The 15795-nt window shown below is 45.7% G+C and overlaps 1 protein-coding gene across 1 annotated transcript; it reads right to left on the bottom strand.

Annotated features, from left to right (window-relative positions):
• Positions 1–654: 654 nt before the first annotated feature.
• acsf3 (acyl-CoA synthetase family member 3) lies at positions 655–15338 on the bottom strand. Its single transcript, XM_037247097.1, has 10 exons — positions 15279–15338; positions 13948–14853; positions 12356–12511; positions 9661–9815; positions 9448–9593; positions 7882–7979; positions 7698–7824; positions 2399–2533; positions 2143–2254; positions 655–866 (listed from the first exon to the last, which is right to left on the bottom strand). Exons 2-10 carry the CDS (start codon positions 14659–14661, stop codon positions 752–754), a joined length of 1758 nt encoding a protein of 585 aa, XP_037102992.1. The 5' UTR covers positions 14662–14853; positions 15279–15338; the 3' UTR covers positions 655–751.
• Between the last annotated feature and the right edge of the window lie 457 nt (positions 15339–15795).

Raw genomic sequence — 15795 nt, forward strand, 5'->3', positions numbered from 1 at the left:
GACATGCCGCCTCCCTTTTGTGGTTGACGCACCGGCTTCGGTCGGACCCTCGGCTGCCGCAGAGGCCCTGGCCCGCTTCAAGCTGCAGCGTGGGTGGCTGACTGGGGGCAGCGGGGCGGGATGCGGGGCGGGACGGGGGCACGCACGCCGTCCTTTGCTGCTCCTGCTCGCTCATCCATCCTCGTCTGCCAGCCCACAGATCGATAGCGCTGCTCTCTTAATCAGGTCTCTGGTGGCTGTGGCCAGACCACGATGTGTGTGTGCGTGCGTGCGGACTTGTTCCATGTCACGCTTGCACTTGTGTGTCCCTTCCACACATTTAGGAATTCTCTGGCTGTTCATTAGGTTTGTTTATCCCAACCGGATCATCTTTCACTTCCTTTCTCCTTCTTCTTCCGATACTTCAAAGCTTCTCCCAAGTCCTCGGCGTTTTCTTCTGCGCCTTGGCACGGCACTCCAGAAGGCATCTCCGAGTCAAGTCGGCAATCTGTTACGAGTCGTGATGAAGACGGGCGTTGTGGAAATTGAGATGAGAAAGGATGAGAGGCGAGAAGAGTTGGGCGTCCAGCTGTGGCGCTAAAGGATCTGCCTGCCGGCATCGGGCGCACCTGCGTCGCCGCAGCTGTGTCGTCAATAAATTGAGGGAACGCTTTCAAATTTCAACACTCTCGTTTTATTTCGAGGGGAAAGAAAAATCACAACCAGATGATTTTTGGAAGATGTTCACGTGCTTTAAAATGGAGTGCTGAATTTACGGGAAGAAGTGTCTGAGGAGGTCCTTCTTGTTGACCTTGCCCATTTGGTTCCTCGGTATCTGCTCCACCACAAGCAGGCCGGTGGGGACGGCGGAGGACGCCATGCGTTCTCTGCAATCGCGGCAGCGGACAACGAATTAAGACCCGTTTGGCGCCCGCTGCCGAGGTGAGATACGCCACGCGCACCAACACACGACGGCGACTCCAGTCAATAATTGTGCGCGTGCCACAACAAAGACGACAAGAGCGGAAAACAATTGCACAACAAAGGCGAGGCCTGTGGCGGCGATAAGAAACGTCCTTCATGTAGCTTTCCTCGCTAATAACCCAAATTTACCTCGCAGACACAGACGATTCCCTCCCAACAAAACAAAATAATCGCAGAGCGATTAGAACACAAAAAGACACACAAAAATAAAGAAATAAAAGTCAAAGAAGCAGGCCCGGCTCATTTCAAGTGTTTTTCTTTTTCCCGTACGCGAAAGTTGCAGCCTAGAGCTTTTCTTTCTTTCTTTTTTTAATTTCTTAACCTACTTTACACGAGTTGTGCGCTTTGCGCTGCGAGTGAACACAATGACTCAGACCAAGTGTTACAGAGTACAGGACATGCCTACACATTGGCTCGCTTGTGCTGCCAACTTCTTTGGGGCAGTGTGTGTGTGTGTGTGCTGGGCACGCGTGACGGAGATGGAGAGTGGCGGCTGCAGCCGGGGCACTGAAGAGTGAGCATCCATCGACTTGTTTGTCTCATTTGATTGCCTTCTTCTTCCCTGTTAGCGGCGAGTGTGCTGGTGCTGCCCATCCGCTGGCTGCCCCCCTGGCTGGAGCGTGTGTGTGTGTGCGTTTTTCGCCATATGGGTCAGCATTACAGCAAGTTGGAGCATAAGGAACACAGCAGCATATGGACCCCGCAGCTATGCCTGCTCACTTGGACTGAAAGTCTCTCACCCACGCTGACAATGTTTCAGTCGCGTGCGTGAGAGCATCAGTCGTGCATGTGAGCAGAAAAAAAAGAAAATAAAAAAATGCAAGTAGCAGATTTAAAACCTGATCGGAATAGAAACGCTTGGTGGTTTTGTTATTCAGCGGGCGCAAGACCGAACTGACACGAGTCGCTACTTTTATTTCTACTATTTCAAGTATATTTGGACCATCTGAGCATGCCAAAGTGATTTGTTTCGTGTGATGCGTGAAACACGTAAATGCTAAACGGCGACCATGAAAACAGTGCATGAGGTCCGAATTTTAATCGGATCAAAGAAATGTCCTCGTAAAGGTAGACGGTTTTAAAACACACACGTAAACATATATTATGAATATGTTGATAAAGATAATGAAGGAAATAATTTTAAAAAAGTAAAAAAAAAAAAAGATAAATAAGCGTTACCTTGCCCACGTCTTCAAATCCGGCAAGGTCAGATTGTGACCTTCCTTCAGCTGAACCACGGCGGTGACCTTTTGTCCCCACGTATCGTCCGGTGCGCCCAGCACAGCCACGTCTGCACAACCAAACAAAACATTTTCAAAATCAACGTTCGCGTCCAAGATGGCCTCTCGTCAATACGATGGGCGTTGATTTTATTCTCAACAGTTGTGCGATTTACACTTTCCGACGTCGGCGAGCGCATGGCAGCGGTTTTTACCCATGATGTCTGGATGAGCCAGCAGGTGGCGCTCCACTTCGAGGGCGCTGATCTTATAGCCGCCGCTCTTGATGATGTCCACGCTGGTGCGGCCCATGATCCAATAGACGCCATCTTTGAATACTGCCGTGTCGCCTGCATGTCGAATGAAATGAATGTTAACGTGTGTTCATTTTATATTGCATGTCCTCATTCGGGTCACCGGTGAATTGGAGCCAATCCCAGCTGGCCTAGAAGTACACCCCGGACTGGTCGCCGGCTAACCGCAGGGCACGTGAAGACAAACAAACATTCCCTTTCACACCTCCTGACTATATAGAGCAGCGCTTCTTAACCGGGCTTGAGTGAGCCCCTGGGGCTTGGTGAGTCAGGCTCACTTCAAGACGGACGCTGTGTGTGTGTGTGTGTGTGTGTGTGTGTGTGTGTGTGTGTGTGTGTGTGTGTGTGTGTGTGTGTGTGTGTGTGTGTGTGTGTGTGTGTGCCCTTGAGCCTACTTGTATGATTTATGATGACACACTATGAACTAAACATCACAGTTTTTGGAAGCACAGGAACACATGAAAAATCCACAGGAGAGAGTCCGAGCCGATACTCAAAAGCGAGACTTTTGGACTGTGTGTGTACATCATTAAAAATGCATTTTCAGCACACACACAGGCACACATAGGGGCCAAGTGTGGGGGCTTTGGATGGGCTCAGCTGGGCAAGGGGACGGCGAGTAGAGAAAATGGGTCAGCACCAGAAGATGTACTTTTGGCTTATTACAGGTGGTGCATCCACAGCTGGGACTGGGGAGGGGAGGGGAAGGGGAGGGGCCACCCAGGCGACACCAGTCACGACTGAGTCAAGGTGGTCAGAAAAAGGAGGTCAGACAAATACACTCAACACACACCAACCGGCAGCGATTTTCGGTATTTAGCAAAAAACTGCTATCAAGGTGATGACAAGCACATAACACGCACGCACCAAACTCGATTATTCCATCAATCAGATTTAAAAACAAAAACATGCTTTCATTTTATTATTTCAAAGTGACTTACTTACTCAGTCTATAACTTGAAAAATGCTGATCATTGTTTTGAAATTTGATCGGTTGATCAATTCATTGTTGCATCTCCAAAAAAAGACTTAACCCTTGTGGACTTAATTTAAATAACAAACCTCACAGTGATTTGCTAAAAATCAGTCAGTGGCATTTTTGTGCAAGGTAAGCAGAGCTGCACAGATTAGCGTTAGTTAACTCGTGATAAACTCGGCCGCTCAGTAAAATTTTTGAGTGTTGACTCTTCCATTCACTTCCGAGACAGAAGCATAAAAAAAAAAAATCTCTCATTTTACTGCAGGTCAAACTAATAAAGTTCATTTCAACTGCTCTGACAGCATCCAAACAATACGAGTAGCGTCGGAGTAGCTTGCACAGGTGTACCTAATATTATGGCTGCTGAGCAACTCCATCCTTCCAGCCTTCACGCTTTCCTCGGACCCGTCGGCAGCATCTCTCATCGCATTGTGTGTTTACTTCTCGGCACCTATCTGTCCGTCTCCGTCTTCCACTTGCCTCGGTGGCTCGGCATCAATAGAGGGGCCCATCTGCTCCCATACATCAGGCACTTCATTTCAGTTTATTAGCTGGGATAAATCATAAATATTTCATTATACATCACGGGCGGCTGTCGCCTGCACACCGACAATTTATCACCGCTGCGTGCGCTCGCTCGCTCGCTGCCGCGCTGCCTATAAGCTTTCCAGTCTATTAAACAAGATTGATACAGAGTGTAAATTTAGATATCGGGAATTTCTTCACAGACCACTGCTCTGCGCTGATAGGCCGTGGAAGACGGGAGGGGGATGGGGGGGGGGGGCATGTGGGCGGCTGTAAGGGGGCTGTTTCACTCTCCCCTTTCGTCTTCTGGCTTTCAGATGAGGGAGGAAATAAAAAGATAGCCATTAAGTAGCTAATAAGTAGCTTGTAGCTTTATCGGCATCTACTTTTCTTGTGCTTCGCGGGCCTCTTTGTTTGCAAGCTGAGGCCGATAAACGGGGTGACCTTCGACCTCTGTGGAAAGTAAAACAACGCTTGTGGGTAATCGCAAAAAAAAACTAACACTAAAAGTACGCTACTTGGGTTGAGTTGGAAGCACTTCGACCTTGTGTGTGTGTGTGTGTGCACTTAATAGAACAGCGTGTTCAGAGGGTGGCACAAGTGGGAATTGTGATTGTGGAGGAGGAGAAAAAAAAATCTTACGAGCAAGAAAGACAGGGATGTTGGTAAGTGCTGGTATTACTGGGGCCACACAACATGCACACCATACATACACAAGCAGCACGCACGCACGCACGCACACACACACACACACACACGACTGGAGGCATCAGAGCCTCTCCACCATTATGTGCCACGGCGTCAGAGGAAGATATGGCCGAATGGCTTTCTTAATTAAAACGATAAGAAGCCTAATTGCGCTGGGCTTTCATCTCATTCAGAGGCATTAAAGAAAGTGAAGGCAAACAGTGGAGAGGATGAAAAAGAAATAAAAACAGATCAAGACTTAAACGGAAAGCGGAGGTCGTCGCAAAGTTTCACTTTCTCCAGGAAACTTTATTCATCCGACAACTTGAGAACTTGCGTAATCGCGTCCGTCTGTCTGTCCATTGCGCTGCACGCTTCTGTGGTTGCCATGGCAACCTGCAACAAGATGATCACATCCAGCGACCGATCCGTCGCCGGTGATTTCCGCAACCGGGAACCCGCGCGCCGAGCCAACAGTGGGCACTCCGAGCGATATTCGGGAGCTGGGCGGCTCGCAAAATTCGGCGGGGAACCTCCAGCGGCCTCCATTAGCGCGGCGAGGAGAACCTTATCGGCTCAAAAGACGCGAGCGGTGCCTCTTTTCGGCGGGACTGTAAACACTTTGCATACATGAATATTAATGTTGGACATTAAAGCCCAAAAGCCAAGATGGAGGACTTAATGAGGATAAATAAGAGACAGCCAAAGCGCTGAAATCTGCGCTCTGACACGATTCATCATCCTTAACTTTTGTCACAGCTCCTTTTTTGGTAATTAATATCACACAAAACAGCACTTTGCACTCGGCTGGCTGATCTAATTTGTTTAATATAATGCAATTAAAGGCGCTCGAATTGCTTTATGGTAATGTCACTGATGAGATTGCCTCTTCACAAGTCGATAACAAGCCCAAGTTGAGGATTGATGTCTGTCTCAGATCTGACACCCTCATCTGGCAAACTGCTTAGTCGCCATTTACATGCTTCTGTTCTACACTCCAACGCACAAAAGTGAAGGTGGAAAACATGCCTGTGATGAAGGAGACTCATTGTCAAAATTCACATTGAGTAGAAATAAAAAGTCCTGGATCTGCTCTCGTCGTAGCATCACGTTCAAGGACAAAGCGGGAAGTGACGCGCGCACAAACAAATAAACAAACCTTCACACGGCTGACGAATGAATGGCTTAACCGATTTCCAAAAGTTCAACGGGAAACCCGGCGGTGCTCCGAGCTGACAAACCGGACGTAGGTGGGAGGGAGGGGAAGGGAGGGGACCGCTGGGAGGCGGGAGAGTTGCTTTGTGTGACATTTGGCTTGGCAGGACATCGTGGGACTGCGGGTGAAATGTGACATTGGCGAACAAAGAGAAGAAGAGAGCAAAAGATCCGCCGGCCGTAAAAGAGCCTCGACCATGTCTTGCCGGGGTCAGAATAGTTTGGGATCTTTCATTCAAATTTTGAATTGATAAAAAAATGATTAAATTAAAATTTATTAAAAAAATTAAATTGAAAAAATAATAATTAAAAAAAAATAAAATAAATCATTAGCAGCCTTTTCTGGAGGTGCGTCTGTGTGTGTGGAGGTCAACAACAAACATTGTGAGCTCTGCGCAAAGATGGACAAACAGGGGTGTTAAAAAAGAGAAAAGTCCGAAAGAATCAATGCGCTCGGAGATGTTTGTGAGGTTGAGTGGAAAGAGCGAGCACTCGGGGGAAGGCGACAGCTTCCCTATAGAGCTGCCAGTCAAGCCCACTCGCACTCCACCAGACACCTCCGGCCGGCCCAGGGGTTATTGATTTTAATTCTCACGCTTCTTTTCTTCTTCAATTCCATCTTTCTTTGGCCATTTCTCCTCTTTTTCTTTGGCCGTCAGCATCTTCGACGAAACGCCTTTCGACTAAGACTTCATCTTACTCGCTGGGCCTTGGCGCAAAAACAACGATTTTTCATTTTCTGCCGCCAATGAGTTCTTTTCTTTGAACTCAACAATTCTGCCGGTTTATCTCCGACAATGCACGTTCGCCTGGCTCGGGGGGGAAAAAAAGAAGCTGGCCAAGTTTCATCTTCGGCGTGTGTGCGCGCCGAATGAAGATTACGGCCCGACTCCTTCCTTCACACTACAAATGATGACAAATGGAACGATATTCATAGCTACGGCTATTTATAGCAGATGCAGTCCATTTAATTATACGAGAAAGACGTTGGATCTGTAGACTCCACGCACATCTATCTGTAATGTAATTGTGTGCCCGGTTAAAAGGAATAAAAACGGTTGAGAAGCACTCTTACGCAAGACAGATAAAAGCACATCTTGTGAAAGCGACAAAGTGGCAAGCATCGCTCAATTCTTCTCCACCTCACCTCGAGGCCAAAAAAGAAAGCGCCATACAAAGCTCCAGGCGACAAGAGAGTCGGTCGGACAAGTGCGATGGGCACAAAAAGAAAGCTTGCTGGTGTGACCATGAAGAGAGAAGTGAAGCCCAAAACAAATCCAAGTGAGCACATCGGAGAAGACAGCATGTTCTGAAAAAACAAGTTCAGACTTTTTCATGACCTGCCTCGGCTTGGTTAAAATGATTTTTTTTTTTTTTTTTTAAGCGCTATTTGCTCCATCCCAGTCCACCTGTGCCATTCTACGTACATCTATGTGTGTGTCCCGTCTGCGGGGAGCAGATTGCTCAGGCTCTCATTATGCGTCCAGCGGCTGTAATGGAGTGTGACAGCCTCGTGCTGTGCTGAGGATCTCTGTCCTTCCAGGCCGCAAAGCCAATTAAACACACTGGGCTCTCCTAGCCTTGCTCTCCAGCACTCTTTCACGAGTCATCCTCACCTTGTCATTGCTGACTCTTTTCAACTGCCTGCCTTCTCCAAGCTCATCCTCTCTTTATCTGCATGTCTATTTTTTTTTTTTTTTTTACTTGTGCAATTAGTGTCAGAATTCACTCCGGCAAACATCTAGCAGAAGAACGGAGAGCATGAAGGAAGAAAAGCGCTGGAGTGAGACTTACCAGTTTTGAACCAGCCGTCATCTGCAAAAGAGGCGATGGTGTCTTGAGGTTTGTTCCAATACTCCTTAAAGACAGATGGACCTCGGACGAGCAGTTCCCCTTCCTTCCCTTCCAGACCTGGCCGTAGCTGCGAGAGAGGCCGTTTAGATGTCAAGAATGTCTTTATTGAGGAGTTGCCACCTACCTGGTTCTCCCTGTGGTTTCCCTCCACAATGATGGTGTTGTTCATGTTTTCCATGACAATGCGCACTTCCACACCAGGCAGCGGCGAGCCAACAGCTCCTGCCGCACACAGATTGACCTCGCAAGTTAGAGACAAAATGTTGACACGTGGCCTTGGAGAAAAAATAAATAAATAAAATAGAATACTTGTTTGACAGTCGAGCATTTACCGACGTTCCCTTGTAGAAAAATGAAAAAAAGATAATTCTTTTTTTAAATAAACTACGTAACTCTCTAGAAGGCTTATTTGTTTGAGAGTCGAGCAATTAGCGAGCGATTGATCACGGAGGCCCCCAAAACACAAACGCAATGGCACTGGCACTTCATACCGTCACCAAACCACGAGAAAGTTGCGCTCCTTCCTTTTTAACTTGCTTCTTTCAGCACTGCCTGACTGCAGCTGAGTGCACGACAAGGCCTTTTCTAATTTTGTTCAAATGCTTGAATTACCATGACGAATTGTCGCACTCCCGTCGTTCATTCATCCCAAGCGCGAGGGTGTCGAAGTCAAAGAAAAAGCACAATGTCAAACTAAAATGTCTACCTTATCTTACGTGAGCATTTGCCAATCCAGATGCACATTTTCACGAGATGCAAAGCACATGTTTGCAAGGGCAGCGTGACCTAGAATCACGTACTGCTCTTTATCTACAATGCTCTCAAACTGTAAGACGCAATAAAAATAGGCCAGACACATCGATGCCCCACATACAGAGAAATGGAATCAAAAAAACTCCGAATCGGACCTGTGTTTGTTTTGTTTTCGGGGGATGAAAATCAAATAAAAGCACAGAGGACAATTCCACCTCCCCCTTTTTTTTCCTCTGCTTGCTATTGATCTACTTTAACCTACTTTAAGAGCAAAAGTAGCATCCCCACTCCAGCAAGTGCCTGTTTACGCTCACACCTGTGAACACGCCAAAGGCGTCTCTTCAAACTCCTCCTAATAACCGCCTGAGAGGAATCAAAGGCAGCCACCTCGGTTGATAGCAAACAACTCAACGACCGTCAAACAAAAACAACACCCCCACAAAGACAACCTGCAAGCTAATTAGCTTTAGCTGTCAGTGGGAGAGGTGGCCGGGGAACAGCGGGATGGAAACGGGAAGGTGGAGGTAGAAGAAGAAGAGAAATGAGGAGGGGAGGGGAAAAAAAAAAAGCTTCTGATCCGACCTCATTTCAAGACTTGGCTTTTATTGTCTAAGTGTGAGTTTACGTGTCTGCAGACCTAATACGAGAAAAAGCTTCATGGACGTCTGGGAAGGGCTCCACTTGTCCTCTGACTCATCTTACCGTGTGTAAATAAATCTAAGGTGATAATATAATAATCAGAAAAGATTTATCTGACTGCAATAAAAGGAAATGAGTTTAGCGTCAGACTATAAGGCACAATTCAAATCCTTTAATTCTTATCAAAATCTACCGTATGCCCTAGAGGAGATGGAAATTTCCCAAAACTGCACCTGCTGGTCAGGAAATACGGTAATATGAGGTGGGACACTTTTAGGAGCTTTTCGACATGCGCTACCTGGGACGCGCGGGCCCTTCAGAGGATTGGACAGCGCCATGCCGATCTCCGTCATGCCGTAGCGCTCCAGCAGCGTGTGCCCCGTGATTTCCTGCCAGCGTTGCAGAGTGGGCAGCGGGAGAGCAGCAGAGCCGGAGACCATCAGTCTGAAGCGAGACGCCATTTTGGTTTTTTATGTATGCTTTTTTTGTTTTTTAAATTACAAATCCATACCTGATTTTTTCTTTGCACACTGCTCTGACAAAGTCCTTGACGTGGGGCTGAGTCAAGTGCTGGTCGTAATAGTGGATGAGTTTGGAGTAGATGGTTGGCACGGCCATGAAAACCGTAACCGCTGGAGCTTTGGAGCTCAGCAGCATCTCCCATACCTGGGAAGAGAGAAAGGGGAGGGGGAGATGAGCTTGGCTTCTGACTGAAGAGGGCAGAAGGAAAAAGGCGATAAAGACACGCTGATGGACGGGACCAATACAAATATAAATGGAGTAGAAAGCGTTACGTTCGCATTTGCATGCCATTAAAAAAAAGAAAAAAGCCTTTTTGTTTCTTTTATTTGATGCAAATGGCAGGTTGCCGTCCGTGGACGAGGCGGCCTCATATGAAAGCTGTCAACGCGCGAAAAGGAAAGGCGGCTTTTGAAAAGGTCACAGAGAGGAAAACAGCCGAATGCTGTGGGGCACGACTGACACATTGGGCAGCTACCAAATGTGCTTTTTTTTTTTTATTTGTATTTTTTTTAAGAGATGCCATACATGCTCTTCTCTATTCTGTGGAGCTGCTTCAAACAAGCAATCCTTCCTGTAAGCCAAACACCAATGTGATAACGCTGAAAAACATTTGAAACAATTCATGGCCTTCCTTCCTTCAGTCACATCAACGCCGATGATTGCGGCAAGACTCTTCTTTAAGTCCGTCTCCTCTACCTGTGCCCGCGAGACAAATGCTCCTCCCCGGCTGTCTCTCTGTCGACTTATCCTCACTTGGTCAACATTAATTCCAGCTCAATTTGCAGCTTCTCTGTACTTCCTTCCCTTCATCTCTGCTGACTAGCATGGCAGCCCCTCCCTCCCTCACGTACGCATCAAGTGATTGTCATTCATGGGACTTCAAAACGGCAATCAAATAGGATCAACTTGTTTCGGGCTGACGACAGATTTGAGGATATTTCAATCAGGTCCCCCTTTTTTTTTTTTTTTTTTTTTTTAAATCATCTCTCCCATTTCCTTCCTTTTCTAACACGGTGGTATTACAAGCTCCTCTAAACAGGAGGGTGTGCCTGCCCCGCATGCTACGCAGCAGATAGTGACTAGGGAATTATTAACTGGCTCGGACTTGACCACCGCGGGCGCTGTCCATCATGACCAGTCGAGCGCTTCCACCGAGTCCACTCCGAAGGGGAGAGGAAGGCAATTTATGTCCGTCAAAGAGCTGGCCTCCACCTCGGGGACGGGATGCAGGGAGAACCCAAATGCATGGGCTGCATGCTGAACAACTCAGTGAGCTCAAGGTGGGAACCAAATACAAATGCCGCCTTTCCCGACCGACACGGTCAGCATCCGAGGTGCAATGATTTTGTTTGTTGCAGAACATGTGACATGTTAACAAACTATGGTAAGAAATAGGAACGGGCCATACCGGCCTTATTTTAAGGTATCGGTACTCGTGGAGGCTGCCGATACCAGCCACCGATACTTAAGGAAAACAAAATCTGAAATGGAGTAAGTCCTCCTCAGCGATAGTCTGTTCACAATTTTCTGTCATTGCATTAAATGAAATTTGATCTATCAAAAGTACCTGTCGTCGTTGTCAGTGAATATTAAAAGGGTGAATACTCACGCTGGCAAAAAAAAAGCGAAGGAGGGAAAGTTGGGAGGAAAGAAAGAGAGCAAGAAAGACAAAAGAGAAATACTTTGTGGCTTTGCATAGTCTCTGAATGTAATAAAGAAAATCTAATTTGGCTTTCCGCCATAAAGACATTTGGAAGAATTAACCTTGGAGTGGTCTGAAATGATGATGGACATTTTTCCAATATGTTCTAACATTTTACGGCTCCATCTTTAAATTGATTATGAAGATTAAATTAAGTAGTCTGTAGATTTGGTGATAATGGAAGAACTCATGGTCTCGCACGTTTCTAATCCGCTTGCATTAAAACACTTGAAATGGAAATGCGTTCATAAATCATTCGGCGGTATTAAATATCGCTACAAGCCACAGGCATGATAGTGATATTGCTCAAAGTTGATTTGGAGCCAATCAATCTGTATTCTACCTCTTTGTGAGTATCTTTGAAAAACTGCTGCCTCCTTTTACCCTTCAGAGGACTTGAGGGATAAAACAAAGTGACTCTTGAGCATTTCATCAAGCAAGTCCAACTTCAGGGGAAGGACAATGAAGCCCCCCCCCCCCTTTGTGGTCGGGTCCACAAGGTCATGGAGAACAGCGGCATACTGATGGCTACAAGATTGTGCCAAACGCCTTTCTGACACTTCCAAGTGTCCTTCAAGGGGCTTTGCTTCCCGTCTACACATTAAAGCTCCTTCAAAAAAAAACATATCTTTATGTTGGGAAACAGTTGAGTCGTCACTCCTTTTGTATTCCGAAGACGCGCGCACACACCTTAGCAGCGGCATCATTCGTCAACGTCGGCTCATCGATTGATCCGCTGCTTAAGCTCTTACCGTGAGTCGGCATTGGTCAGATACAAAGCCGCGCGGGGCAATTAATCACTGGGCCCAAAACACTTAGCCTGACAGGGATGGAGGGAGGGAGGAAGAGGAGAAGAAAAGTAGAGCGGAGGAGGAGAGACACTGATAACCAGATAGGAAATTACAGCACAGTTGATGCAAAATGGCCGCTTTCTCCACCTCTGCCAGAAAACAAGTTAAGAGTAAGAAAGCACCATGTTGACCTTTTGGGGATGGAAATCAGGCAGCATGACGCAAGTGGCGCCGACCCAAAGAGGACACAGCAGCTTGTTTACGATGCCGTGCACGTGGTGGAGCGGCAGCGTGTGGAGGATGACGTCATCGCGGGACCACGCCCACTCCGACACCAGACACCGCACCTGAGGGAGGAGAAGGGCAGAAAGGATGATTTGACTTCCGGATTGAAGAGATAACGGCAGCAAAAAAAACTGTTTATCCTGACAAACACAATTAGCAACGTTAGCATGACGACAACGATACGGCCTGCGGTTAATCAATGTTGTTCATGTTATACTGTTTTTTTTTTTTTACCCACCATTTACATATGAGCAACTACCGTAATTTTCGGACTATAAGTCGCGTTTTTTTTCATAGTTTGGGTGGGGGGGCGACTTATACTCAGGAGCGAGTTATATACATATATATGGGTGCGACTTATAGTCCGAAAATTACGGTACTCCAAATTCCCAAATGGTGTTTATTGCTCAGTGTTGCAAAAAAAACCAACACATTGAATACGTTTTGCACAAATTGTAGCAAAGCCGAGTTTGTGCCAACTGCAATCTAGGCCGGGAGAAAAAGGATGGTGGCCAAATGTATTGATGTGGAAACGTCAAAGGGCCTTTGTCAACACGATTGCACCATTTCATCAATTAATTAATCAATCAATCAGGCGCTGGGCAAGACGTTTCAGTTCAGTTCAGGTGTTTTTTTGTAAGGGACCAATTGCAGGTTTAGTAGGTGAGGCCTTTTCACTGCAATTGTTCAGGTGGACCACATAAAACATACACAATTATATCATTATCCTTCATTTAAAACAAGATTGTGAAGTTTTCCAGGAACTTTGATTAGTTGAATTTAATATATTCTGAGAAGAAAAAACCTTAATTCGACACTTTAGCACAACAGATCAAGCGGAGACAAATGAAGCTCTGACAACACTCGAAATGATTTGATTTTCCGCACTAATAGACAAGTGGGTCAATTTGACTCGAAACTATACAGCAAAATCTTTGGGAGATCTTTAATGGCATAAATTAGAGCTAATTAAGAAAGCTAGACGGGAACAAAAGAGGAATTATGCTAATCAAAGAGCGCGTGTGTGTGCGTGCGTTAGAGGTGATGTAAGACATCTACCCAGTTGTTGAATTTAAAAACATGTTTTGAATTAATGGCATAATAAAGTGGCACTCTCTTTCCTTCATGTCTGACACGTTCTGTAGAAAGTCTCAAAATAAAAAATGACGACCGTTTTTTTTCCTCCCAAATACTTGAATAAAAATAGTCACTCTTTAATTATCTCCTAAAATGTTCTGTCATAAAATAGTAGTGCTGCACACTTTTACTTTCACTTGAAATGCAAATATGTCTTGAAATATTCTATCACAATATGATGACATTTCAATTGTGTCGATTGACTCCCAAAGCAGTGTGCCTAACATCCATCAGTCGTGGACGCTGAGAGAAACATTGACTGATCTAAATCAGCTTGACAGCTTCATCTAACATCAGTCTGATAAGAAAATTGCGGAAACATTTATTCAAATAGCCAAAGTGACAAAAAGCAATGACCTACCATGGCTTGAATGCTGCCGTGCGTGTGAAGAACGCCCTTGGGCCTCCCGGTCGTACCACTAGTGTAGATGATCATGGCCGGCCGCTCAGTCCAGTCCGTGCTGGCCGCGTCCACATCTTGGCCGTCGTTGCTGTTTAAAGTGTCGAGTTTGGAAGTGGGGGGAAGTGTGAGGTAAGGCAGCGACAGTCTCTGTGCCAGGGGTTCCGAGATTTCAGCAAAGGGCTGCCCGGCCACCAACAGAGCACTATGGGAGTCTCTTATGATGTACTCTAGTTCTGATGCTGGGTGTTTTTTGTAGAGCGGAACCGCCGTCCCACCGCTCATCCAAATGGCCCACTGGGCCACCGTATAAGAAGCATCATTAGCACACAGGAAGGAGATGGGTCGACCTTCCAGGCATCCCAAGTCAGAGTGTAGCGCGGCGTTGATTCTTCCCGCAAGGCCCAAGCTGCTAGCGTACAGCTGCTTGTAGCTGTGGCTGCCGCTCGAGTCCATCACGGCCGTTCGCTCTCCAAATGCTGGAGCTCGAGCAAACGCCGGCTTCCGGGTGATTCTCGACGAGGGAGCTCTCGTCGGGGTATGAGCTCTCCTCTGGACCGCATTTACTAAAAACCATCGCCTTGGATGGGAAGACCAACAATTCAGGTCAACACTGGATTCCCAGTAACACCTCCACTTCAGAGAGAAGCGTGCAACGACACATCTTGACAACATGGTTGCGTTAGCTCGCTCAGAACGGTCCCACTTTAATCATCACCATGGTTGACATCTCAAAGATGTGATTCAAAAGGAACCAGAAGTTGGTGCACAATTTCCTCATGGGTCGATATTGACAAAGTGTCCTCTGCAACTGAAGTTGGTGCACAATTTCCTCATGGGTCAATATTGACAAAGTGTCCTCTGCAACTGATCAGATAAGAACAAACAAGATAGTTGAATATTAATATGATGTGAATATTTAGACACGTGCTGATATTCATCAACACATTAGGTAGACACAATGAGTGCATGCAAGGGTAGTGACATGTATTAGTTACCTAAAAGTGATCATGTTGGAATATATTAAATGATACTTTATTGACAGATTTATCACAATTTCAATGTTTGTTTTCATCACTTGAGGAAAATCTAATTTAACTTTCTAAATTCCTACATTTAGTGCAGAAGCTTACTGTTTTGGGTAAATAGAAATGACTTGCGACGATTCGACGTTTAACACAACTAAAGATCATGTACAGTGAAACGACCAAACAGAAATAATTTTTTTCGGAAAGGGTAATTTAATTATGTTTGACTAAAACACTACTGTTTACTTATTATTTTAACCTTACCCAGAAGCCGGTATCCTCATTGTGAAGGACGGTGCAATCAATAATAATGCCGGTAGGAAACACGAACCGCCAGAAAAGTTGTTCCCCCTTTAATCAACACAAATCAGCGCTTTCAGTGTGGTGGCCATTATGAAATAAAATAAAATAAAATAAAATAAAATAAAATAAAATAAAATAAAATAAAATAAAATAAAATAAAATAAAGGCATCACTGTTCATTCTTTCAGTATTGGTATCTTAATTATTCCTCCCACAAATAGTCAAATATTGGCGTTGAAATGTATTAATTTGTTTCATTTTCCCCCAACATGCTTTAAATTTTTTCTTAGTTAGACTCAAAAGGTCAAAAGGTTATTTAAATTAATTAAATACCAAGTAGTATTAATTCTGTCAATATCAAACCCCATTATTGAAGAGCTGCCGTTGCAGAAGGGAGGTGCTCATCAGGAAAAGGGGGGGGGTGAGCACTGCATATATGTAGCCACAGCAAAGAGACACATTTGGCTTTACATCACGT

The sequence above is a fragment of the Syngnathus acus genome, chromosome 3 (assembly GCF_901709675.1).
Source record: "Syngnathus acus chromosome 3, fSynAcu1.2, whole genome shotgun sequence".
NCBI classification, from domain to species: domain Eukaryota; kingdom Metazoa; phylum Chordata; class Actinopteri; order Syngnathiformes; family Syngnathidae; genus Syngnathus; species Syngnathus acus.